General features: G+C 36.7%; 1 protein-coding gene across 1 annotated transcript; it reads left to right on the top strand.

Annotated features, from left to right (window-relative positions):
- Positions 1 to 200: 200 nt before the first annotated feature.
- On the top strand, positions 201 to 25,565 carry HPGD (15-hydroxyprostaglandin dehydrogenase). Its single transcript, XM_058803894.1, has 7 exons — positions 201 to 404; positions 582 to 705; positions 4,574 to 4,680; positions 15,549 to 15,645; positions 21,506 to 21,582; positions 23,516 to 23,679; positions 24,749 to 25,565. The coding sequence occupies exons 1-7, from the start codon at positions 312 to 314 to the stop codon at positions 24,885 to 24,887; spliced, it is 801 nt and encodes a 266-aa protein (XP_058659877.1). The 5' UTR covers positions 201 to 311; the 3' UTR covers positions 24,888 to 25,565.
- Positions 25,566 to 26,896: the final 1,331 nt, after the last annotated feature.

Consider the following 26,896-nt stretch of genomic DNA (forward strand, 5'->3'; position numbering starts at 1 on the left):
GGGACGAAGCTGATCTTCCCTCTGGCTCTCGCTCTCCAGAGCTCGTGCAGACACTCGGGACGATTTAATGACCCGCTCCGCCCCTGCTTCCCCCCGCCCAGGCAGCTCCGGGAGGCTCCCGATCGCACGAGTGGGGAGTGGGGGGGAATGAGCGGCTGCAGCGGCGGCGGCAGCAGGAGGAGGGCAGGAGGAGGGCAGGAGGAGGGCAGGAGGAGGGCACGAAGGAGGGAGAAAGGAAGCCGGGCAGGTGACTCCGCGCTGGGCTGCTGGGGCTCGGCGGGCGCGGAGCGGGCGGCAGGAGAGCGGCCACCATGCACGTCAATGGGAAGGTGGCTCTGGTCACCGGCGGGGCGCAGGGCATCGGCCGCGCCTTCGTCCAGGCGCTGCTGGGCAAGGGCGCCAAGGTAAGCCCCGGGCAGCGCGTCCTCCCTTTCCCTCGCCTCTGCCTGCAGCCGGCACCCGCGGGCGGGGCGTGGTGGCAGCCCCCGGGGCTCGGCTCGGCTCGGCGGGCGACCTGTCCGTCCGTCCGTCCGTCCGCCCGCGCTCCCGCCAGCCGCTCATCTTCCTCCCGCCCCGCTTAGGTAGCCCTGCTGGACCGCAACTGCGAGGCCGGACAGGAGAGCAAGGCGGCCCTGGACGAGCAGTTCGAAGCGCAGAGGACGCTGTTCATCCAGTGCGACGTGACGGACCAGGAGCAGCTGAAAGGTAGGAGGTGAGCGCTGAGCCGCGCTGCAGAGACGGAGCTCTGCGGGACAGCCTGCTCCCGATCGCGGCTGGCACTGACCCAAAAACGATTTGTTCCTGAACCTGCAGATGGGAAATACTGCTACCAGCATTACTATCATAATTTCCCTTTGTTCCTTGGCACAACAAAGCCAAAGAAGTTAATTCCATTGAGTACTGTGGGTGATATTTTTGCATGAAAGGCTCTGCAGAAGATAATTGCTATTTTATGAGTAATATATATAAACTTTAAAGCTCAGACTTGCTTTTTATGAGGTTTCAGTACAGATTCCAAGCTGCATTCCCTCGTCACAGGAGTAATAAATTCTGTGCTGGGTTGCCGTGCTCTTTACATACAGTGCATTTACTTTCATTGTGTGCTGCCACAGCTGAAAGAAGAACTGGCAAAAACTGGCACACTACTTCATCATGGGGTTAACTATAAGATGATAACATTTCACACACATTTTGCAGATGCATGGAATGGCAGCAGCTTCCCTCATGAATGATTTGCATCTCTGTTTTCACTTAGTGGATAAACAGTGTTCCCTACTGAGTATGATATAACATTGATGTACCTTCACAATATTTCGTAACAGGCACATCACTTCATCAAAGTTTCATTATTAAATGGTACATTCATAGGTAGTGACTCAGATTCAGATTTTGACATCTCTTTTGACAGTGCCCTTTCCCCAGATTCATTTCTGCCATACTAGATGTGAACAGTTTTGGTCTGTTTTCGTTCATTACACTTCACTGGTCACTTTCTCAACAGTGACCATTGAGCATAACCATTTCAGAAAACATTGTTGCTATTCCAGAATTCAGCTGTACTGTCCACTGTTCCAAGATAGCATGATTATTCCTAATTGTATAGCTTTACATTTCCTATTTGTAAGAAAAATGCTGTACTTTAAATCTGGGATCTGCTGTAATCAGCAAAGTTTTTATCAGCTAGGTTGATGATTGACTTTTTCTCCAAGTGGGAGGAGTAAGGAGCAAGAAAAAGCATCCTAGGGGCAGGAATAACATGTGCTGCTGTGTGGGTGTTACTCAGTGTGCCTTGTCTCCCACACCTCCTCCTTTCTTTAGTGCCAGGCGAGTGCAGGACCAACAGGGTGTGAACCGGGAGCTGGAGTGAGAAGGACAGGTCAGCAAGGGAGTTTTTGGAACCAAGTTAGTAGGAAAAAAGTAATCAGAATAAAATTGGAAGTGGCTCCTGCAAAGAAAAAAGCAAGAGCAGACGGCTGCTGCTGCTCATGCCTCTCTGATCATTGCATTAATCCTGCTGCAGGTTTCTTACTCTAAATTTGCAATCATGTCTCACAATCCTTTGGGAATTCTGACCTGGTTTTGATGTTGTTTTATTTTCATATTTTTCCACTTGCAATTGTAAGCTACTACTTCACAAATTTAGATTAATTTCACATTTAGGGCTTAAAGGTTTCATCAGAGGAATCAAGTCCTGTACTTTATGTTAAAGGTCATGTGTGTGAATGAAGTTCCATTTTTTTTTTAACTCTAGCCCTCCCTAGCAGTAGGAAGAAAGTCCCAGTACTAGAACTAATATTTCTAAGTACAAGAGGCTTATGGGCAAGAAATCATCTGCTTAATCTGCTTTCAACTCTTGCCTGAACTTTTTTCTCTGGTGGTTCTTTCACCTAATCCCCCCTATCTCATCCCACTTTTGAAAAATCACCATACTTACTATTGCCTTCCAGGGACATTTAAGAAGCTCACATATAACTGGTGTTTGTGCTGACTTTGCATTGTTTTTCTTACCTTTCCTTTAAAATGAATCCTTCTCTTAATTTTTCCTTCCCCACTCAATATTTCAAACAAACATCTGATTTTAATTTTTTATAATTCCATAAGCACTAATTAATGTGCAGTGCAAACACAGAATTAGTCTACGTTTGAAGAGGGAAGAATAAATCAGCTTATACTGATGTGTAGGTGACAACTTCACTAAGAATTTACAAGAAAATTCTTCCTTTTGTGGGTAGGTGATAGATGGGATTACTGTAGGCAGATAAACTTTTACCAGAAATATTCCAAACACAGATATGCAAAAACATTTGGTCTTTTCTCAAAATGTAAAATAGAAAACTACAATTAGTGAAGTCTGTGTAAGTTTAATTAAAAAATCATTGGCAAAATAACTATTATCCATGGTGGTTTTTGAAGATTCTAATTCTTAACAGAATCTTCAGAAACATCTTTCTTAGATAAGATGTTATTTAGAGAGGACTTAAAAGGGAATTAGCCAGTTTCCAAAATTTGAAAGATAAATAAGGAACCAAATTGTATTTATTTTACTCATTCAAAATAAGTTAAATACTCAGTTCTGCTTTTAATAAAGCTAAAGGTTTTCATTTCAGCCCTTGATGATGCAGAATTGGAAAGATAAGTGACTGAAGAGTTGAGAAATCAGAGAATGAATTGGCAACTAACAAAAGAAAAAAAGGGAGAGAGGCCAAACCAGAAGATTTATTAATATTACAATATTCTAGTATAGAATAAGAATATTAGAAAGACCTGTACAATAAAGGCAGCTGGACAAATAAAACCTGTTCCATCAGCTGCCCAGCTCTTGTTTTGATCACAAGATGATGATCATGATGGACCTGAAGCATTGAGGCAAAGAAAAGGCTGGCGCAGGAAAAGCTTTGTAAACGCCTGCAACTGCTGCAGAAAAAGGTAGATGTCTTCAAGCTGATGCTGTGCACCCGATTGACATGAAGGGCCGAGCACTAAGGACCAGAGAAGGAAGATGCTCCTGGGACCACCTTTCAGTGAAGTAATTTCATCAAGGCCTACCGAGCGCAATTTTTGTATACCTGAAATACTGTTGATTTTCAGTCAAATACCAAACAATGTTTTTTAAAATAATATTGGGGATGTGGTGTCTTGGTTTACATAATAGTAAACATTTAGTGATGAGGAACAATATTTGGAGGGGAAAACAAGCAATTATATATATACATGTCAGAAAATCTCCTCAGTTCTGGAACATCTTAGTCTGGAATGAACATCTGGAAGTCATCTCATCCATCTTGTCAAAGCAGAGCCAGGCTTGAGAAGCTTGCTCCTCATTATGACATCATCATGTTTTTCCATACACATCTTTTATCTCAGTTCTAACACTGTCACCTGGGAAAACACAGTGTCACTGTGGAAGTTTCCAAGTTCTCATTTTGAAATTCTTTGGAAGACAAGTCACTATTTTTATCCTCAGAAAAAAAAAGGAAGATTTCAATTTGAGAATATATTATTAAAGTTACCTCACAAGTAGGATATATAGCAACTTAACCATAAATAGATACATCTAAACAAGAATCGTGATTAATTATTAGTAGTTGAAATATTCATGTCAGTTATTCATTAAATAAAAACTGTGTTCTTAGGTTAAATTTGGACTGAATTAAGAAAATTTTTCTGAACACTTGATGCTTTTGCTTTTCATTCAAAATAGACAGTATCAAATCTTGACTTTACTAGCTATACCAAACTGCTACAAATCAAACTATAAATGCTTAATGTATATAATTGGGGTGCCAAACATCCTACCTATTACAAATGTATAAGTGCTAAGAACTTACAGCTCCTGTTATCAAACTGAATGAAAAGGCAATGATGTTATCTTAATCCTTCCACTTTCCCTAAATTTATCTAATGTTAGTGCATGTTAGATAAAGTATTTAATTGCATGTTGCTCATTTAATGTTTAAGAAAATAATGAAGACATTCTGGTAGACTAATAAGCCATTCATTTTTATACATGCATTGTATTTTTATATATTACTTTCCAAAGTTCTAAGAAATGTCACTCTTGGATCTCCTATAGGTGCTTTCAAAAAAGTAATTGAACATTTTGGAAGACTGGACATTGTGGTTAATAATGCTGGAGTGAACAATGAGAAGGACTGGGAAAGCACTATACAAGTTAACTTGGTAAGCATTATCTCTTTTCTCCTGTTCTGTATTTCAGTATTTAATGTTGGAATACAGTTAACAGCCTGTGGCTTGTACAGATTTTCCAGATGACAGAACATTAATTATTGGATTGCTAAGTACAGCTATTGAAACAATCACCACATAACTGAGTGTGTGGTGGATCCCTAAAATTGTCTAACCAAGATATACAGCACTGTGTAGAGGTGCTTGCATTATCTATCACCAAACATTCCCTTTCTAGAAAATCCAATTGATTCCCAGATAGGTGTAAGAATTGACTGCTCAAGGCAGTAGACCTGCATCTACAGTAGGCCAGTCTGTTTATATGAATGTTTTAGAACATTTTAGTTACTTGCGAGACTCAGCTGGCCTTTATTAGAGTTGCCATTTGTTCGGTGAATTTGTTCAGCCAAGACCTCCACACTTTGCTCACCAACCATGCCAGCATAAAATCTGAGTTTTAACACAGGCCATTTCACCATCATCACTTGTAGGAGCACACTACTTAAGGGCACTTACTCCCTAAAATCCAGTACATTCAACAAGCCTGGAAAATTTAATTTTCAAACGGTTACCACTTCTTTGATATTATCTGGTATCTCATCAGATGAAACCACAATATTTGTGGGTTTTTTCTCAGCTGAAGAGTTTTTAATTTCAAGTACACCTCTAGGGATATCTCAGCTCCAAGGAATGACCTTTCTAGCATTAACAGAATTTCTAGGTTAATGAAATTCAGCTTGTAGCTTACTGTCTGTGAAGTCCTAATTCAATGATGATTCAACAAGTCACCCCATGATGGTACTTACTGCAAAGAAAGTAGCAATAGGAAGCTTTGAAGAGTAAAATGTGGAGTTTGTTGTGCAACAACAAAGCTCAGAATATGAAAATTACCTGTGTTTTTGTCAAAAATTTTAAGGACAAAGATACCCATCTTTGAATCCTAATGCCTCCAAAAAAACAAATGAACACAATAACTCCAGGACAAATAGCACAAGCTGTATATGAGAGAAGTTACAGAAAAATTAATGAGAAAATTGGTACATGGAAAAAAAATTAAGTTTCATAACACCTTTCTCTTGGGTTTCTTTGTATCTATCCCTTACATATTCATCAAGATTTAAGTACATATATTTCTTTCTCTTTATTTAATTTCTAAAATGTTCCAAAAAATTTAAACATTAGGAAACTTCATATTGTGAATTAACAGTAGTTTGTCATCCTCAGTGATAGGCAGCATCTTAGTACCTCTAAGTACGATCCCTTGAGTGTAAAAGAAGACTGTGTTCTAGATTACTTATTTATTTTTACTTTTGTGCCTGATTTTAACACAGGATATAAGTTAATGTAGATAGCCATCCACCTGTCAAATTTGCAAGTACAGATAATTAGTCATCACTGGAAATAATGAAGGCCATGTGAGAAATATGTTTGACTGTGATGCTTGCTGTCAAGGTAAATATTCTCATTTAGCGTGATGTCTTAGTAGTTTTTTGATGTCAAGAGTTTCAAACAAATGATGTTGAGAACCTCCTCCTACTGCATTGCAGAAGACACCAAGCTGGGAGGGGGGTTGATCTGCTGAGGGATCAGAAGGCTCTGTAAAGGCTCTGTGGATGTGAACAGGCTGGATTGATGGGCCAAGGCCACTTGTCTGGGCTGCAATAAGGTGAAGTGCCGAGTCCTGCACTTTGGTCACGACACCCCCCTGCGTCGCGCAGGCTTGGGGCAGAGTGGCTGAGAAGGTGCCCGTTGGGAAAAGGCCTGGGGGTGCTGGTCTGCAGCAGCTGAAAGTGAGCCAGCCGTGCCCAGGTGGCCAGGGAGGCCAGTGGCACCCTGGTCTGCGTCAGCAGTAGCGTGGCCAGCGGGAGCAGGGCGGGGATTGTCTCTCTCTAGTCAGCCCTGGTGAGACTGCACCTCAAATCCCACATTCAGTTTGGGCCCCTTGCTACAAGTAAGGCACTGAGGTGCTGGAGCGTGCCCAGAAAAGGGCAACAAAGCAGAGAAGAGTCTTATGAGGAGCAGCTGAGGAAGATGAGGTTGTTTAGCCTGGAGGAAAGGAGGCTCACAGGAGCCTTATTAGCCTCTACAATCATCTGAATGGAGGGTTGTAAGGAGGTGGGGAACAGCCTCCTCTTCCAGGTTAGAAGTGATAGGACGAGAGAAAATGGTCAGAAGGGCTGGGGAAGCTTTAGGTTGGATATGAGGAGAGATTTCTTCACCAAAAGGGTTTTCAAGCACTGGAACAGGCTGCACAGGAAAGTGGCTGACTCACCATCCCTGGAGGTATTTAAAAGGCCTATAGATGTGGTACTTGGGGTCGTGGTTTAGTGGTGGATTTGGCAGTGCTGGGCTGAGTTATATTTGATGATTTTTAAGGTTCTTTTCTAATCTAAACAATTCTATGATTCTATTTTTCTTTTTTCTTTTTAAAAGTAATTGAGCAGAAGCAGACCATAAGTGGTCTCAAGTAGCAGAAAATCTGCAATCCAAGTTTTAGAAACCTGCATGCTTAACTATCAAATTAGTCCCCTATTTTGTTCTCCTAAGGGAATATTTTGAAGTTTATACATTATTAAATATGCAAGTTCACCATAAATGTCCTAATGACCTAATACAGAGTTGAATGTTGAAAAAATTCATGAATACATGGTGGTGACTGAAAGAACATCTAAAATGTTCAAACACAGTAGAATTACAGTTATGTGGGTTAAATCAAAGCTACTCTAAGATCCAAATATCTCCATTCACCTATTGATTTGATTATTCTTTCCCTGTCTAACACCAAGTCAACTTACCTCCGTAAGCATTTCTATCTAGTTACTGTACTTTCTGTAAAACAATATATGTGCTTTGTACTTTCTGGTTTTTTAATTATAACAAAAAAAAAATAGCTGATGCATGTAGTATCTTGTATGGGTTAATTCTATAAAATATTTTTCTGTTTCTTGTAGAAAGGAGCAAAATATATATGAAATACATTCTTTTAAAATGTCTTGATTTCTCTCTTGTAGGATAGTTTAAGTATTCTTTATTTTATTTCTAAGAACAGAAACAGCTTCTATAGCCACCATATGTGTGATACACATCATGCACATATTTTTTTATTTTCAAAGGGGAAAAAAAATCTAGATGCCAGTCGTTGTCTTAGTGATTTCATTTATATATTGATATAACAAATATTCCCTGCCCCAGTTTAAAGTACAAAGTACAAAAGTAGAGCAATACAGAGCAAGATAAATCAGAACAAACACATCTGGGGTGTGTTCTTTATGGCTAAAACAGTTCACAGAACCGGTTGGTCTTCAGGAACGTTTTTATAGGAGTGTAAGGAAGTTCTGGTAGTACTGCTTGAGAAAGCATGAAGAAGAAGGTTCAAAGAGTGGGACTTAATTTGGAAGGAAAATGGAGTAAAATGCAATTCTTACTGTTTTCCATTACAGTTTCCTGAGAGCAAGAAAAGACAACTTGATAAAGCCAGGGAAGGGGTGTAGGAAGGAGTAGTGACTACTAAAATGATATTTCTATTGCAATGCTTTCCACCATTTTGCTACATTTTGTGCTAAACATCCACCTTTCATTATTTTATTAATACATATATTTTTTTTACCTAAGTAGTCCAGCAATGCCATCTATTCCTCACCTCAAAGCTCCAAATCTCAGGGTGTTTACTTGATTGATATCAGCTTGATCATCAGAAGCTTCAACCAGTGAAACTCATACAAGGATACACTCTTGTTATTATGGCACATAAAAAAATGAGCTTGGCAACCATACAAGAGTTCCATTTTAAAGAGATATTACCAGGGTAGTTTCAGCAGTCTGTCACACACACATATTTGTGTACAGAGTAGCACGAGAGTGTATAACACATAAATTCTTATTGAGGGTCGTACCTCCATCATGACAGTCTTTATTGCATTCATAAAATTTTTACCTAAGGGATCCAGAAATTTTATAATCTGACTTTTTTTTTATTCTTCCAATCCCTAAAACAAGAAAAAGACCCACATCTTTATGAGCCTTGAACATGTATGCTGTTTAAACACAACTGGGTGTTCTAAGAAGCTTCAATAATTTCATCTTGTTTTGATGTGGCTTTCTGGAACCACTGTAATTAGAGTGTCCACTATAATTACAGTGTCTTTTGGCATTACCAATGCACTTAGCACATTTTATACTAAAGACAATCCCCCAAATTACACACAGAATTTCTTTTTATGCTCATGTCAGAGGTTTCTGAAAACTGACATAGGTTGCAGTATACAGTTAAATGTAGCAGTACTAGTATCACCTATGCTTTCATTTTAAATATTACCTGAATCAAAAGTTTAGAAGTACTTTTTGTGACATTTTGACCACATTACTGTTTTATTATGGCAAAAAGTTAATTTTGTATATGTACTTAAACCAATTCCCCAAATGAAAATATGAAAAAATTGAAAGCAAAATCACAACTATCCTCTGTTTATGTAATAATGTTGCAGTTTTAACACATTCTGGCAAAACTTTAAATTTCAGGCCAGAACCTGAGCACATCAAAACACCCCAGTCATATGGGATTCAATTATTTAAGTGTTGTCCAGAAGTAAGTAGAATTCAAATGCACACATAAAGTTTTTTCAGATGCACGACAGTCTCACATTACTTGGCAAAATGTAGAAATATGCAACAATTCTAAGTTTTTACATTTTTCATGAGTTTGCATGATTTATTTCCAGAAGTGACAGAAGTAGCAAATTTCCATGAATTTAGAGAAGTCCTTTACTAAAATGAAGTCTACCAACATCAAAATCCTTAGATTGGAACTACAGAGAAGATAATGCACCACTGTATATTTATGTGTGACTCTGTTCAATACGGCTCATGGTGAAATACATGTTCCAGAAACTAGCAAACCATGCAAATTCATTGTTTGCTTATCAGTAAGGACCTGTTTCTCAGAAGGCCAATTAATGTTTTAACAGAAGACAGAAGGGTAACTAAGCAAACATCAGAAGTGTTTCATTGAATTTATTTTTGTGACAACAGCATCATGATCATCACAAGGCTGTTCCACTGTGCCGGCTATAAATGGGAGCATGCTGCAACCTTCTTCTGGCCCATACACCTTGCTGTCCTTTCCCAGCATACCAGGAGAAAAGAGAAGGGCTGAACTTCCATCCCAAAGTAACGTAACCTGGACACATAGCTGGATTAAGCGGTTGGAAATAACCACTAGGTCCCACAACAGTGACAAAGGCAAGCATCATTTCTCAGTGCCAGCAACAGAAACAAACCAAAACAAGCAGTGCTATCTGTAGTAGATGAAATGGCATAGATGGCTGGTTTACTGTTAACCAGTGGCTACTGGCTACCTCAGTGGCTTATTTGCCTGTTCATCAGCATAATTTGATGTCAGAAGACTAAGGGGAGATGTGGCCGAAAAATGAAAAGTGACACCTTGACATTAATATACAAGAATCAATCCTCTAAGTACATAATGAAGCCTCTAGGTATAATTTTTTTTGCTGTTTATATTGTTCTAGGAAGGACATAGTTACTTACCTTAATAGCACAGTAAGTCAATGATTTTTTAGCTTATGGTTTTAATGTATGTTTACAGTAACCAGTGTTGAAGTATAATGAAAAGCAAAGGTTTCAAACTAAGAACAAGGCCAGCTATCAAAATTGAATACTATTCCTATGTCCTTCAGGAATGTGGAGGTGTATTGAACAGGGGAAGTGGATTAAAGGAATCTGCACCATGAAAAGCTAAAGCATAGTGTTTCATTCCCACCTTTTAAAAGAGCTATTGATTTATAGCAAATAATCTAATCGTGCTATGTATTCCTTTCTCCTTTCTACCTCTTCCTCTCTAGACTTCTTGTTTTCCACATTTTGAGTTGGAAATTCATACTCAAGAGCTTAAAATATAATTTCATATAGCAATCAAACTAACCTATACATAGGAATGCCAAGGAACTTGCATGCTTGCTCCAACTTGTCCATATCCTAGAAAATCTACTGAAGAAAATTAGTCCCACCTTCCTTTCCAACATCAAATGCTAAAATTTTCCATGGATATCACAAGCAGCACTTTTAGTTTCAGAATTTTGAAGCTCATCTTACACAGTTCACAAAGTACTTTTAAATGTTTCCTTATAGATAGTCATTGATTTACAACCTCACTCTATGAAAGGCAAATGATCTTGGGTCAAATTCCAGCTCTGTGCTAACCTGCGTTATGAAACCACAAGTTAGTGGCTCTTTCATTTTTATTCAGTACCCCAAGCACTGAAATATCCTCATTCAGGAGCCTACATAAAATGTTATGACTGATTACTATTTTGTTTTCTCAAAGGAATTCATATTACCATATCATCTTGATATCAATATAGTGCTCATCTTCAGCACAGAAGATGCTGATGTATTTTCTCAGCATGAAGCACCAGATGTATCTGACAAGTGGTGGCAAGCAAAACCTTATTAAATAGGTGTGAGAAACTATGTCAGTTGGAACAGCTGCCCTGAAACACTAGGAAAAAAAGCACTGTGTACTCAGTTACTTTCAAAGCAATTGTCACTTGAAAATGATGATGATTAATGATGTCCTGGGCACCATCACCAAAAAAACATCTTTTTTTTTTTTTTTACAGATAAATCTTAAATGAAACACTAAGTATAAAAACTGACAGATATAATGTTGGAATACAAAAACATTGTACACATTGGCTGACATTGGTTCCTAAAGGTGGAAAAAATTATTTAGCACTCTACTGAAGACGCTGAGCCTAATTAGAATCAGAATTTCAATATATGATTATTTGATTATTTTTTTTAGAATGATAGAATAAAATCTATACCGTCAAAGGACACATAGAAATTTGAAGAATCAAAGATTTTGTAAGTTTTAGTTCTGATTTTGACACTGGCAACTAAATTGCTATTTAAGAAATCATTAAATAAGTGACTGATTACAGACACCTTATTCTCAAAAGCAACTGCAAATATTTTAAGTATTTGCACAATTATTTTGCAATGTTTACCATGATGTCAGATACCATATTGGGTTTATTACTGTATGATACTTCAGCACGTCTGATCTCCTCTAATTTAAATCTGTAATTTATGTAACATAAAGCTATGACATTATGTTACATAATGCTATGACATTATGTTACATACACACTCACCACTTTAACTTTATTTAAAAGAATCCTAAATTTTCTGCTGGCAGTTGAAGAGTAAAATTGCCTCCCTTGAGAGCATGCTCAGGCCTCCAGCACACCTTAATGGCCTGTCCTCATGATGTGCTGTAGTAAAACACTGTGTTTTGGTTAGAAAATAAACAGCAGTGTTGCTGAGATATCATGCTTTTCAATATCTAGAAGAACAGTAATTTAAATTATTTTCTGACTTCAAGGATACTAGTTTTTCATAGCCAGGTTTAAAAAAAAAAAAAGAAAAATAATTAAGAGTCAGCTGTATCAATTTTTGATTTATCTACATTTAGTTACAAAGCTGACTACTTTGATACTCTTTTTTCTTGACATATTTATGAAAAATATTCCTTGAGTTAAATGCAGTTGTAAACAACGGAATCATTAAAAAAATTAGCTCTAAAATGCCTTCCTGTACAAAGTCTCCTAGCATATTTTCATCTTAAGCTGGGTCAGACAGTTTTTTTATTAGGTAATTTTAAATTTAACTTTCCCAGAATTTTTATTTAATAGATAATCTATAAATTATTATTGGTCAAGAACCATTGATTGAAATATTAGGCTTAAACGTATGATAGGGGAACTGCAGTCTGAAAATACTTTTAGTTTCTTTCATTTAATTGAAAGGAAATGACAGATATTTTCATCATAACCTGAAACCATAAAACTGCATTCAGAAAACATAAATTTTGAAAGGATTGGAGAGAGGTGGATTCTTTCAAGAGAATGGGAAATCCAACCCACAATACAAGAAAAGTGCCATCTGCTGAGAGTGCAGGCAGGTTCTTCTCACGCTGGGTACGTGCTTCAGAGTTTACCGTCAAAATAATTCTGTATTTTATCAGCCCAAACATCATATTAGTCATTCGACCCAAGATCAGCCACACTCAGTGAGGTTTTTGCAAGGATCACAGGTAAGGATTACATGGCTATAGCTGGTGAAAGGGGCAATATCCAGGTGGAAGTCTGCATTTCTCTTGAAGACCACCTCTCACAATGCCTTTGTGTAAAGGGGAACATGCCTCCAGCCTCGTGAAGAAGTACTAAGTTAATGGATTCGAGAGGGAGGAAAAGAAAAATACAGAATAGCCAAGCTGTGAATAGCCAAGCTACCCACTTTTCTCTTGGTTTATAATTGTGGTTTGGCCAAGGACTCATCTAGCTCCATTATCTCTGAATTAGAAGGAATTGAAAAGCCTTCAAGGAGCCCCAAGCTACTTCATTCTTCAACTGATTTATTTTGTCTAATCATCTTAAATGGAATTCTCCTTTTCTGCTCAGCAGGCTGAGCCACTGCTCCAGGGCATGACAGGACCTGCACCTGCTCTCCAAAGACAACATTAACATTAACCCCTTTCTTCCTCAAATATCTTCTGTACAGCCTCTCATACATATATATATATATATTAGAAAAAACACACTCCACTCTTAAGTCCAAATCTAATTTTGGTTGAGGTGCCAATAAGTTTATGTTCAGAATAAGTATATCTTATAGCAACACTACTGTACATTAACAATCTTGGTTTAAATAAATCAAATTTATATGTGACAATTAAACAGCATTAGGTCAACCTTTATAACGACTCTTCTACTTTCCAGGACATGCAAAAGAAATCTGATTTAATCTGGTATGCAACAAGGTATTGAAGACAATTCTTTGGAAAGTTTCTGCTAAAGAATTTAATCAACAGCATCCTTTTTAAATTAATCAAAATAATTCTTAAAAAATGATCGCTTAAAAAAGACTTTCCAGGAAAAAAAAAAAAGTAATTTTTTCTTTAAGAAAAATTTAAAATATTATTTCAGAATTTTGAAATATTCATATTTTGTGAAGTTTTACACTATTCCAGGAATGAGATATTCTGAAAATATATTATAGAAAAATATCTCATTAAGCACTGAAACTATAGAAAATGAGAAAAAATGATTAATTATCAAGATTCCAAAGCAAACTTGGTAATGAGGTCTCAGGTTGTTGTAACTCTGTCAATGGGCAGCCTCACGTTAATTAAAAAATAAACCAGTGATATTAATAAAGTAGGACGTGCACTCTTCCAAATCTGATTCCTATTAAAACCAGAAAAGCATGAAGGATAACTGAAAATGAATTAGAAGTACTACTTTATATTTTGTAACATTCGTGTCTAAAAATATCAGCTAATGAAAACGAAACATAATCTCCAGATTATTCCAATTTTGCTTTGGGAATTTAGATAGTGACAGAAAAATAGTTAACATTCTGATTTTAAAAGCTTTTCTCTTTCTTCCCCCAGTTTTTCCAGTCACTATCTATTAGGTTTTAGCCAAATACAGATTCTTGACTCTGGTTTTCTTAAGGGAAATTTCTGTCTCCATTATTCTGCAGACCTTCTCTCGTCAAAAATATTGAAATAATCATGCACACTTCACCTTTTGGACATCTTAATTTATTTGGGTCAATAAATAGCACTAAACAATCATAAATTACAAATGAAGTTCTCATTTAAAAGCTGAAATGATATTTCCAAAAGACTAAAAGTGTGTCTCAGTGTATTTGTCCATTTTAAGGAGAAATTTGGGAAATAGTTATGGAACTCATCACTAATGCAGTAAATTTAGAGAAATTTACATTTCTCTAAAGTTGTTGTTTTCCACCAGGAACCATGTCTGCTGCCTTTTTCTTACTATTCATTTCACTCTCAGGTAAAGTGACTTTCTGGGAAAACCCTCTCATGATTTCCCCAGCAGGCTGGTGACCCAAGGCTTGGTGTGTCTGTGGACATCTCAGTTTAAAAGTCTGAAGCTCAGTGAGAGGAATCTCGGCAGAATTTCTGACTGCAGTAGGGTTCAAAAACAGATTTTAAGGAATCAAAATGATACATTCAGGTCTCAGAAATTTTTTTCCTTGAAGTTCTGTTTTTTAAAAAAATAAATGTTTGTAAAAATCACAGCTAAGATTATGCTAACAACATCTCACATCTCTTAGCACACCCTTTTTACCTTCGCTGTATTTGCCTGTGTGGGCGTTCATTTGAGAGGAATGGTAAAACTCCTTTAACTTTAGTCAGAAAACAGTACACATTCTTAATATCTTGGGACCAGAACTATATCATGGTACTTTATCCTAAAAAGTGTGAATTTCTTTTGACTTGAGCCTAATTTAGTTTAGAGTGTTAATGTTATCTTCAGATACAGTCAGTGCATTTTTTTATAATATAGAACAGGCTATCTCAACAAAAACAATGGGATTTAGATCAGTTCATCTGCCACTTATATTTTTAGATAAGGTATGTGTTTCTTCGTTAAATTATTTACTTACTCTTTGTTTCATTTCCTTCACAGCTCTTATTTCACATTTCAATATTTTAGCTTGTTTTTTTATATCTTATTGAGAGAAATAAGTAAACTGCTATTACTTCTATCTGTTGCAATTGTGTTTCTGAAGTTACTGAGTTACAATACTGTGAAGTGTCTCTGCGTCTCTTATTTATACTTTAAAAACTTCAAAGTGTAAGTAAGATCACTGGTAAAGCAGTACAGGTTCTAAGCACCACAATAAAAGCAAGTTCCAGTTTGTAGAAGCACAATAGATATTTTGAATAACATCAATAATTCAGTAAAATATTTTGAATCGTTTCAAATAATCTTTGAGCATCTTCAATACCTCCTTCATCTTTATACCAGACATCTGTGATCAGAGGAACCTACCTTGGCATAGAATACATGAAAAAAGGAAATGGAGGTGATGGAGGAGTGATCATTAATATGTCATCCTTGGCAGGTGAGAAAATTTTCTGCATAAACAATTTCTGCTGTTTTCTTCTTAAGTAAATGAATCATACTGATCAGTCTTACTTTTTCTTCTTTTTATGGCCCTTTTCTGTTTAGAAATATTTTGAACTGGTTTTCATTGTAGCAATAGCAGGAATATCAAACAACCACAAATTCCATTTGCTTTTTTAGACCAAATTCAATAGAAAAAAAATCAGTAATTTTCCTAAACTATCAGTCTTGCAGTTAAAACCTTGAGCCTGATGTAAATTCCTCCATTCAACTCCAGAGGAGCACAAATGTAGGAACCTCTAAGGCTAGACTGTATCTAAATAATTAAAGTTTTCACACACCCACTCTGTGTTCCAAGTCCTTTCAGCTGTGATCTACCTGTACTTGAAAAGTCATAAAATTAACACTCATATTAACACTTTCTTTGCTCACTACTTATCTGTTCTATAACTGTATTTCAGTTTCTGTAAATGCTGTCCTGTTGTGTGCAGAATTCTGCACCATTTCCTGTAGATATACTCAATGTTTCAATGACTGGGCTCCCAGCAAAAAAGAACAGCTGAGGGGGAAACTGTTCATGGAGAATGAAGTCACTTGACAACCCTCCTCAAAAATTTTGTGAGGTAGTACTTGCATTCTCTCTTTTTTGTTTGGAGAAGTTGTTCTCTCTTTCTACTGTCAGACTGCCTGTGAAAAATAATACCTGTGCTGCCTGACACTCAGATTGTCAGAGGGGTTTTTTTGTGTCTATGTGGATTACCAAATTGTAACCATTTCATTCCAGGATATTCCTACGTGTTTTACCAATGAAAAGCCAGTTAAGATAGCACCAGCTATAGTGATCTGATTGTGCACAGGTGTGGATGTTCTGAGTAGTTTAAGTTCTCCTGTAGACCTTAGCTTTTGTGATAAAAAGTCCAGTTCACCCTACTGACATAATGCATATGGATCTTGAGGAAAGCATATGACATAATGCATATGGATCCTGATTTAACACATGAACAAAGGGTGAGGGGCTGTTCTTAAAAGACTCCATGTACCTTTAAGTCAGCATTTTTCATACTGCCTGACACATTGCCTACTGGTACCAGTAAGTTTATCTCTATAGGCTGAATGGACATTGTATTGGGTCCAAATTAACCTGAAGGAAACTGCTGTCGCAGTGCAGGAGGTCATCAACACAAGTAAAATATTAAACATGTTCACAGAGACACCAATGCCCAAAGCAGTGCTTAAGAAAGGGTAGGGCTAGCAAGTGGTTTGATTCCTTTTCTAACTGGTCTTAAATGAACACAAAATTATTTTGGTTTTAAGACCTAAAAACTTGGCTGTTCTCTTTGTTAAGACAAACAAGAGTTTCTCTGCTTTTTTTGGTTTTACATGGCTGGTGTTTAACAATTGTTTCCAAGGCTGTAAGGAAAAACATACCTTAAAAGCTAACATATACTAATTTTTATTGCTTATTTACTTACTACTGTTTGTGCTTTGTGATTGTAACTCTCCTTTTCAGTCTGAAGGTCTCAGTCCTGCAGTTTATTCCATACATGAAAGACAAACTTCCATTGGCTTGCTTAACATCCCCTTCAAGTGTTTTCTCAGAGCTAGCTTCTGTTGATCATTAAACTGAGCGGTTTTGATCCCCACTGTCCAAGTTCTCTGTAAGAGACAGACAGCAAACCTTCCTATATCTTTTTGAGCAATAAGAAGAGTTGTACATAGTGCTTATGTGAAATTCAATAATATTTCCTTTGCACATTAATTATCTACATTAATATTAATCATTGCATCACCATGAGAATTTTGCCAGTGATTTGGACCAGGGACAGAACCAAGCCTTACAGTATTACATTTCCAAATACACATGGTACTACCAAAATTATTTCTGTGAAGTGGATGCTTAAAAGTTTTAATTCAGCTGGATCAAAGCCAGAGCCTGTCTATCCAGTAATGAGTCTTCCTTTCTTTAGTCTTGACCCCAGACAGGACTTAAAAGAGGGACAGAAATATATGATCACATGCAGCAGGCACTCAACTATGTCTCAAAGCTACAAAATTTAATTTTATTAGATTTGTGCATTTGTATCAAGAAGTAATTCTGCTAAACTGAGATAATGAGAAATGTTTTTTAATTCAAATTTGGCTCCATAAAAACCAGTTTCAATGATTGCAGGTTTTTGCATCATTGAATTAGATGCAAATCCAATTTCAAATTCAAGTATTAAAATGTTCTAAAATTTCTTCTCTAGTAAGCCACACTTTAATTGCATTGAATGGAATAGTTAAAAGCGGCAGAGAAAGCATAAAAAACCTAAATGTAACTCAAGAGGCTGTTTAAGTTATTAAACTTAACATGGTCTTTTACCGTGTGGTGCCTGGAACCTGTAGCATTTTTGCAAAGGATAAAAGGAATTCAAGTATTTTAGCGAACAAAAAAAAAGAGTATTTACAGAGGGCTTAAAAAATGTTACAATTTTTTAGGGTAGCATCATGCTACTTTTGTGAGAAGCTGTTCAATGTGTAGTGAATCTGGATACCTTTCTGCTGCAGAGCCATATCAATTTGATTGCACTCAACTTCAAACATTCAGTTTCCTCAAACAGGTGGTTTGCCTTCCCTTTATTGAAAGCTTCAGCCACAAGAAATACTTAAAGTACCCGTCACAGCAAACAAGCTTTTTTAGGACCAGATCCTCTATGTATTACAAGAAATGGTTACAACACCAAGCAAGGACTCTGTCCCAGGGATACAGGGCACCAGAAATGTCAATGGCTGTACAACTGAGGCCTTCAGCATCATGACAGAGCTTCTGGTCCCTCCCTTTTGTGAAAAGAAAAATGCTCAGCAGAATCTGCCAGAATGAGGTTAACAAGAATTAGAAGCTATTCCCTTCAGACTTCACAATAAAAAAAACTCATAGAAATGGCACAGCTTAGAAGTTTTTGCTAGGATTTCTGTTGCACCTTTGTTTTGGCACTCAGGAAGACTATAATGATATCATGGGGGCATGCAGAGAGAAAACCAGAAAGTCCAAAGTCCAGCTTAAAACTAAAAAGGCTAATAAATCTTATTCAAAGAAAGGAATTTACTCAAATCTCTCAGGGCAACATGTTCAGTGGGAGAGCATAACAGGGGAAAGATGCTTAATTCTGTTTTTATCAGAGTTCTTTCATTTCATCAAAGTGGAATGAAAGGAAATACTGGTTTCAGCAAAGCCTACTGATACAAATCAAGCTTATTGATAGAATTCTGCACCTCCAGTATTAATTTCTCAGGATGTGGTTTTTGAAACTTGATCATGACAAATAAGGAGTTGTACTGAGACACCTGACACCATATCTTCAATGGTAGAGTGATCTTGACACCTAAAAGGAAAGTAGAATATAAGCAAGGGCAAGAACTGTCTCTCTCAGTCTGCCAGGAGCTGAGAAAAATAGAACAGAGCAGTTAACATTGGAGCATAGGATTATTCTTTGTCTGCTTGAACTTGTTTTGCTAAACCAAAGAGCATCTTGAGTCATCACAAAGTCATTTTCAATTCACCATGCAGCAACATCTAGAGAGAGAAAAATCTAGCCATAGCAGCACCCCTCTCCTCCCCATCTAAGAGAGATTAAAACCCAAATGTATCACTTGCCAGAAGTACACTGACCCATCACCATCCATTTGAACACCCTCCTCTTCTTCTCCCCATTATTTTGTGCATAATGGTCTCTAGTCTGTTTCACTGCCATTCTGCTGTGCATAAGATAGTTAAACATTCATGGCAGCAGCAAATAGAATCCAGATTTTCTAACAAATGAATGCCCTAACTAATATGTTAGGAACTCATCTCTGCTCTCTGGTTGAATAAATATGTGGGCAGAGCAGACTCAGTGTGACACAGTGGCTCATCATAAAATACTTTAGGAGGGTCCCTGGGACACACCACCAAGACAGGCCCAGCTCTTCCTGGGGTGGGGAAGTGGCTCAGAGCTGGAAAGCCCTCACTGGGGTTCTGAGTACTGAACTCAGGAACAAAAGTGACACAGGACTGTTATTGTTTTATGTGAGGAATGTTAAAATTAGTCTTAGATGCTTTATCCAAAAGTGAGGTGATTTTTTCTTAGTTCTCCACTTCAGCAAAGATATTAATTTCAATTGGGAAAGAACTGGTTTTCAAAAAAAACCCCAAAAAATGCTACTAGTTCCTCTCTTCCTGCCTAGTTAGTCCTGCTGTCTTTGGCATTTAATAAAGTCTTTGAACCTTATTCCACCTCATTATTGTGAGCTGTGCCCTTCCTTTGTTTATTTCTTGACTTTGTTTCTCTTCCCTCTCAAGTAAAAGGTAATCTTTCTTACTGTGGTTAAAAAATAAAAATAAAATTACTTCTAAATTCTTCCTCTGTGTTTCCCAGTAGACTTTGTCTGTTTTATTTCTGTTTGCTGCAGTCTGATGAAAATTTCCTTTACTTGAAGCACGTAAAAGTACTTGAGATTTTGGGGTTTTTTTAACATAGTATTGTATTATTTCTAATGTGCCAGTATTCCAATGTTTCCAATAATCTGAGGAATGGTTCATCAAAAGTCAACAAACAGAAGAATATTAAGCATTTGTTGTGATCACAACCCACAGGAGACAGTACAAAAGCCATTTCATAAAGTGAGTTCTTAAGCAGAAGCATAACACATTAGTCCAAGCTAAGGAACAACCAGACAATAGGTTAAGTTCTTCATTTCCCAGTATTGAACAGTGCTGCTTTCACAAGATCATCAAGGTAGCATTTAAATCAAGATAAAACCTTAAAGCTGTCAGGTTGGCAATTAGAGCTTTGGGCTGTCTTATAAAGTTCTTTCCATCAGACAAAACAGATCCCAGCGTTAAGAGCCCATGCAAGTCTGGCACATGTAATTTTTCTGCCAAATCCATACTAAGAGCTAGAGAGTGAATTCTTCATCTCCACTGAGGTAAGTCACACCCCTTCTTGAAAGTATCACCTTAAGATCTGAAGTATGAAAGATTAAAAAAATGAGTTATTAATTTGGATTATTTCCATTAGAATCAAACATTAAGGCATTAAAATTACTATCCTGTTTTACCATACCACATTCAGGAAAACATTTTATCCTCTAGCTTTCAGACAGGCTGAAGTTTGCTATTCATAAGAGCCTAATTTTCAGGTGGAACTACAGCATCTATTTGGTCCAGTTCAGCTTTCATTGTATATTAGAGATTGCTGGCGTAATTGGCAGAACTGAATATGTGCTTACGGTCTGTCATTTCTTCTTGACTAGCTTTTTGCCATCTACTCAGTCTTACCAGAATTCTTAGTTTTCTTCCAAAACCTCTGTTCTCTTTTCTTTCTCTACAACAAAAATGTTTTGCTTTCCCACTCCGACCATAAAGGTTTACAGTGTTAGCAGAAAATTTTATTTTGCTTCTCCTATTGCTACACTTCCTCCTTGAACACACTGCGAATGACTGCAGGTATCCTGGTCACACATTAGATATCAAAGCCCACCTAAAAGACTTTGCTCCTCAGTATACTTTAAATACTTGATTCATAGATGCTTCAAAAATCTCATTCTTAAGTGTTTTCTTCCAGACTGTGTCTTCTATTTTAAGTCACAGTTCATAGATGCAACTTTTCCTTTTAAAAGTTATGATTCTTTATTACTCTTCTTTTGCCTGCACTTTTTTATTCATCTATTTTTTTCTTAGCCTATCCCAGATTATGGAATATAATTTACAAATGCCTACTAATCCATTTTGTTGCATCTCTGACACACGTTTTTTACACTGTAGTCCTATACATGTGTTTAAGATAATCATAAAGTAGGAATATGCCATATCTTCATTCAGCTACCTTTTTATTTTAAAGGACTCATGCCTGCTGCCTTCCAGCCTGTGTACTGTGCTACAAAGCACGGTGTCATTGGATTCACACGGTCCTTAGCAGTAAGTATGCATTTCCCAAAAGGGTCTCAGCAGCTCCTGGGGAACATGCTTACATTTTTCATGTTCCTCCTCTATAGCCATACAACTGGAATTAATTTTAGGAAAGAAAACAAAGTGTGTGAAGCAGTGGAGGTTCCCTCCTTTCACAAAGGGAATCCAAAGATGGAATAAGTATGGCATCTGTGTGTTTATGACCAATTTGAAGTTTGGAGACCATGGAAGAAAGATGTTGCAGAGTAACTTAAGGACAGTGAGAGGAGTCCAAAAGCAAAATTCTGGTCCAAGTTTTAAAAATATTTTTTCAGAACCCTGTCCCAGTCATTTCGGTTTCCTTGTTTCTAAGTCAGGTCAATTACTTTTTTAATGACAAATAGGCACTGAAGTGTAAAAGTGTTACTTGAACACATCATTATTTATTCTTACTGACTCTCAATACTCTGAAAATGAAAAATGACACATTCAGGATGGGGCATATCAGATGACCATATTATAAGTTTCAGCCTCTAACTCCAAAACTTTCTAGTTAGATTGAACAAGCAGTGTAATAAAGGAACTTGGAGGGAGAAAATACAATTACACTTTAATAGATTAATGTTAAAGATAATCTGCTCACATAAGATTTCCAGTCTTATTTCCAGAATTAAACACCTGAAATTACACTATCAATTTAATTACATCAATTACACTTTATCCATCTATTTTATGCACCCATCCCCACATAAATAGCTCCTTTTTCAGATTAACATAAAGAGAATAGTCTGGATAAGTGTTGCATATAATATATCAACAAATCAAGAACATGAAACCTAGTTTCCTGGCTTTGTTTTCTGATTAGAAATATAAATGTCACATCTAAGCTCAAAAGTAAATTAGAGGAAATGCTGTCTTTAAGGAACGTAAGAATGCTGAGGAAAAAAAAGAATAAACATAGTGAACTACAGTATTTACCAGGAAAGGCTGATGTTGGGCAGGTCTGATGCCTTACACCTAGGGCTTCAGTTTCTTGTCTCCCCAGAACAAAAGAGCAGGCTACCATGCCATGAAAATGACTTAGATTATACCTGAAAGAAGTCCATTAAATGTTAAAAGAAATAGAACGCAGTGATTAACAGTTATGGTTATTCTTGGATATATCATGTCTAATTTATCAGTTCTGTGCTACTGCTAAGAAAGTTCATCCAGCTCATCCAGTTCATTCAACTCATACCTGGATGTTGATCAGACTTTGCTACATGCACACCTTGGCAGAACCACAAACAAGGGGTCCTGCCTCTCCCAGAACAACTTGTGCTTCTGTCTTGCATCCTGTTCCTGAGCTGCTTCCTGAAAAAAATCAGTTCACAGGGACTTTCCAGTGGAGATGCTCAGTGATAGATTCATACCTTGGCAGGGACAACAGAGCAAGTAGAAAGGTTTAGCATTACCGTTGTCGGGATAGAGAACATACTGTATTTCTTTTGATGTGAGGAAGGTATCTTAATACAGTATCTTAAAGATTATTTTATTTCTTTCAGAGTTTTTTAATAAAAAAGCTCCTATAAGATCCAGAGCATACATTTGGGAAACCTTTCTTGTTTTTGCTTAGAAGAGTTATATCATCACCCTAGAACATTGTCAATTACGTGCTAAAGAGCACTAAGAACAAAAAGTATTAGGAAAAAAACCAACTTCATGGGAAGAGTTCTGATTTCTCATAGAATTATTCTCCCGACAAAAGAAATACATTTTTTTTCCAGTAGTCTAGTATGATTACTAGAGAAAACGTGCTTCAAACTTAGTTCTTAAAACAATCAGTAGTAACACAATCTCCTTACTTTGCACGGCTGAAAAGTACTTTGTGGTAAAGGTAAATCTCATTCTTTGAAAATTTGCTTACACAATACTGCCTGAAAATGTTGATGACAAATGCCTGCTACCCCTTTCTCTTTTCTAGTTAGCTGCTAACATGGAAAACTACGGTGTGAGACTGAACACAATTTGTCCAGGATTTGTCAACACACCAATTCTTCAGTCAATAGATAAAGAAGAGAATATGGGACAATACTATTCCTACAAGGATGAGATAAAAAATATGATGCAGTTCTATGGCATAATGGAGTAAGTCAAGTCAGATACAATGGGGGTTTTGCACTTTTTTGACCAAGAACAAGGACACACTTTCAGCAAAATTAAACAAAAGGGAAATACTGCCTCAGGTAAAAGACTATCAAATGGGTTATCTGTATAGAAAGAAAAAAAAATGGCAGAGACCTAAGCCTATTTTAAGAGCACCATCTGCACCGTGATATATCCCTTTATGCATTTCCATTTCCCAGCAAAGTTCTAATCAAATTAGCAATTTTAATATCGTTCTTTTAGTTTTTAATAGCCTTTGGTGTTCCCTCATGAATTTGTTTAATCAAACTTGTTGTGAGATATGGGGTATATAATTTGCACAGAATTTTCACAAAATTGTCAGAAGTGAACAAAGATAGAAATCGGACCGTGAACTGACAAAACTGATTAAGAGCACAACAGCAGCCACAATGGATCAGATCAGAGTTACCTGGCCCACTGCAGTCTTGCCAACAAAGGCCAAAAGCAGACAGCTTGGACAGACTGTGAGAACATGGCAAGCATAGTCATACTTTTTAACACTTTCTTAGCTTCTTACAATTAGCTTGCAAGATGCCTCTGCACAAAGGAAACTGTATGACTGTGTTGTTTCACCCATAATTTTCTTTATGTAAAATATTTTGCACCTATTGACCACAGCAAACTGCATGTGAAATTAACCTTTATGCTAATTTGTATGTCAGCTCTGCTACAGAAGCAGGATAAATCAACAGCAAAGAGCTGCAGAGGATTGTGTGAGGATTACTTCTGTCCATTTCCCTGACAGAGAAAAGTTTGATAGGAAGCCCAGTGGCAGATGGATGTCCACAGGCATTTATCAGAAACTAGAGCAAACAAATGATGATTTGTAAAGTAGCCATTTTAGATGTATGTCCTGATTAAAGCGAATACATATCTCTGCTGAAACACTCATACCACCTCTGCTATTCTTCAAAATAAATTTGTTCAAATACCATTTTTTTAATTTTCAGATATATAGATTTACATTGAGTTTCTTGTCCTTTTTACATGTTCTATTATATCATAACTCCGAAATAACTTTTTTTTTCAGCCCATCAATAATTGCTGAAGGATTGATAACAATAATTGAAGATGATACTCTAAATGGAGAAGTTATGAAGATTACAGTATCCCAAGGAATTCATTTTCACCAATATGGCCAAACACCTTTTACATCATCAAAGAGATAAATAATTGTTTTGGGCTAATTACTTTTGGCTTTTCTTAAACAGAAAATTTTTTGAAAAGAGTAATTTCAGGGGAAAAAAAGATGAGTGTTGTTTCTAGATCAGTGACAGTGTTCAAACATTTGCATTCTAATAACAAAGAGATAGATGAGAAAATCTGTTGTGGGAAGATGTTACCACACTATTCTGATTCTGTAAGCGCTATTAACAGTATTTATTTAGTAGAATAAACATACTGCTCTGAAGGGTTCTTTTAATTATTTTTTAGTAGTAGGGGCCTCTTCTTTTTCATTATGGTTGTTCTGATCTACATACTCCAAGCATAGTTTAGTTGATCTGACTTACTTTGTTATTATTTTCACTGTCGTGCCTACTTATTTGCATCTTGAATTCTTCAGACCAGGAATTCAGTTCAGGAATCCAAATCACAAATCTAGCCATAGGGAGTTAAGAATTAACTTTCTCTTATGAAATGTTAAATATGTGCAACTTAATTCGTTGTATATCATAAAAGGAAGTACAGATTTTAAACTTCTTGGATTTTAGATATTTATAAAATATTTCAGAAATATTTTTATTTTCTTTTATAGATATATATATATGTGAATTTTCTCACTCTGTATATACAAAGAGGAATATTTTGACATTGATTGAAATGTTTGCTTGCCTATTAAATCTTATTTTCTAAACCTTTAATTTCTAGCCTTCATTGAGTAAAATCTCATTTCAATCCTGAATAATCTGTTTTTTGTCATGTTTTATACATGTGCCTTTTGGTTTCACAGTACATATTCTCAGACATAGCATGTCACATAGTAGCAGTGAAAATAAAAATTGAGCTTCCTACCTCCTGAGCAGTACTGGACCTTCTGAATCCAGGGTAATCCTCAAATATATTTATGCAAAAAATCTTCATACTTCATAGGTTACATGCCTAACAAAAATAATATTTTGCACAGTAACTTAATAAGGCTCATAGCATAAGATTTAAAAGCTCCTGGAAAAGATGGAAAGTTAATATTTACCCTTCTTAGGAGTACTGACTTTAATTCCACTGATTTTTTTTACTGGAAGACTGGAATCAGTAGTACTTACCTTCTGTGGAAGTCAGGGAGTAAAAGTCTGTTCAGGGAGAAGAAAAGAAACAGAAACACATACACTGAATTACTCTTCCTTCTCCCAATGCCTGCATTTTTGGGTATTTTAACATTATTTTTAAAGCCCTTTTTGAATGCACACAGGATGCTAGCCACACCTTTAGCATCCTTGACAGCATCTGTAGATGCCTCTGGATTAAAAACTACCCTCTGATTTGCTAGTATTCATTTCTATGTTTGTCTCATTAACACCAGAGCACTTCCCAAAACATGGCAGAATAGTGTAAAAGATGTGATGAAAACTTGAAGTCAGCAAGTGTTAGTTAGGTCCTAAAGCTGATAATCATCTACCGCTGTGTGTCTCCTTGTTAAGCAGGATTTCAACTTAGTCTAGAGACTATGGAAATTATTATTATCATTATTTAATAATAACAATTGTACAGGCAATACATGAAACCACCAAACCACACTAGGACAGTAACTCAGCAGCTTCTCTTAGCAACACGCTTCAAATAATGATAGGAATATTATGGACAGTATGTTGCTGGCTTGATTGCTTTTGCTCCTCTCTGTTCCTTGCTGTGCCCAAAGAAATTTCTGCTTAACAGGGTGGGTTGACTTCCCAGGGAATCAATGAAAGAACAAATAATTTAATAATGTTAGTAATAAAAGGCCAGGAGTCCAATGTAGGCTCCCAGAGGGAAGAAAACCAGAAAGAAATGTGAAGTTAATTATAACTAATGATTTTAGTCATTGCTCAATTAACTTGTGATATTGCACTTCTATAAAATTCTAATCTATTAATTGGCATAATTCTAAGATTCCATTTATGTGGTATATCAATAGTCACACAAGAAAAAGTTAGATTCATAAAGCATGCAATTAGACTTCAGAACACCAGAAAAATCTAAGCCT

This window comes from Ammospiza caudacuta, chromosome 4 (genome assembly GCF_027887145.1).
Source record: "Ammospiza caudacuta isolate bAmmCau1 chromosome 4, bAmmCau1.pri, whole genome shotgun sequence".
Lineage (NCBI taxonomy): Eukaryota > Metazoa > Chordata > Aves > Passeriformes > Passerellidae > Ammospiza > Ammospiza caudacuta.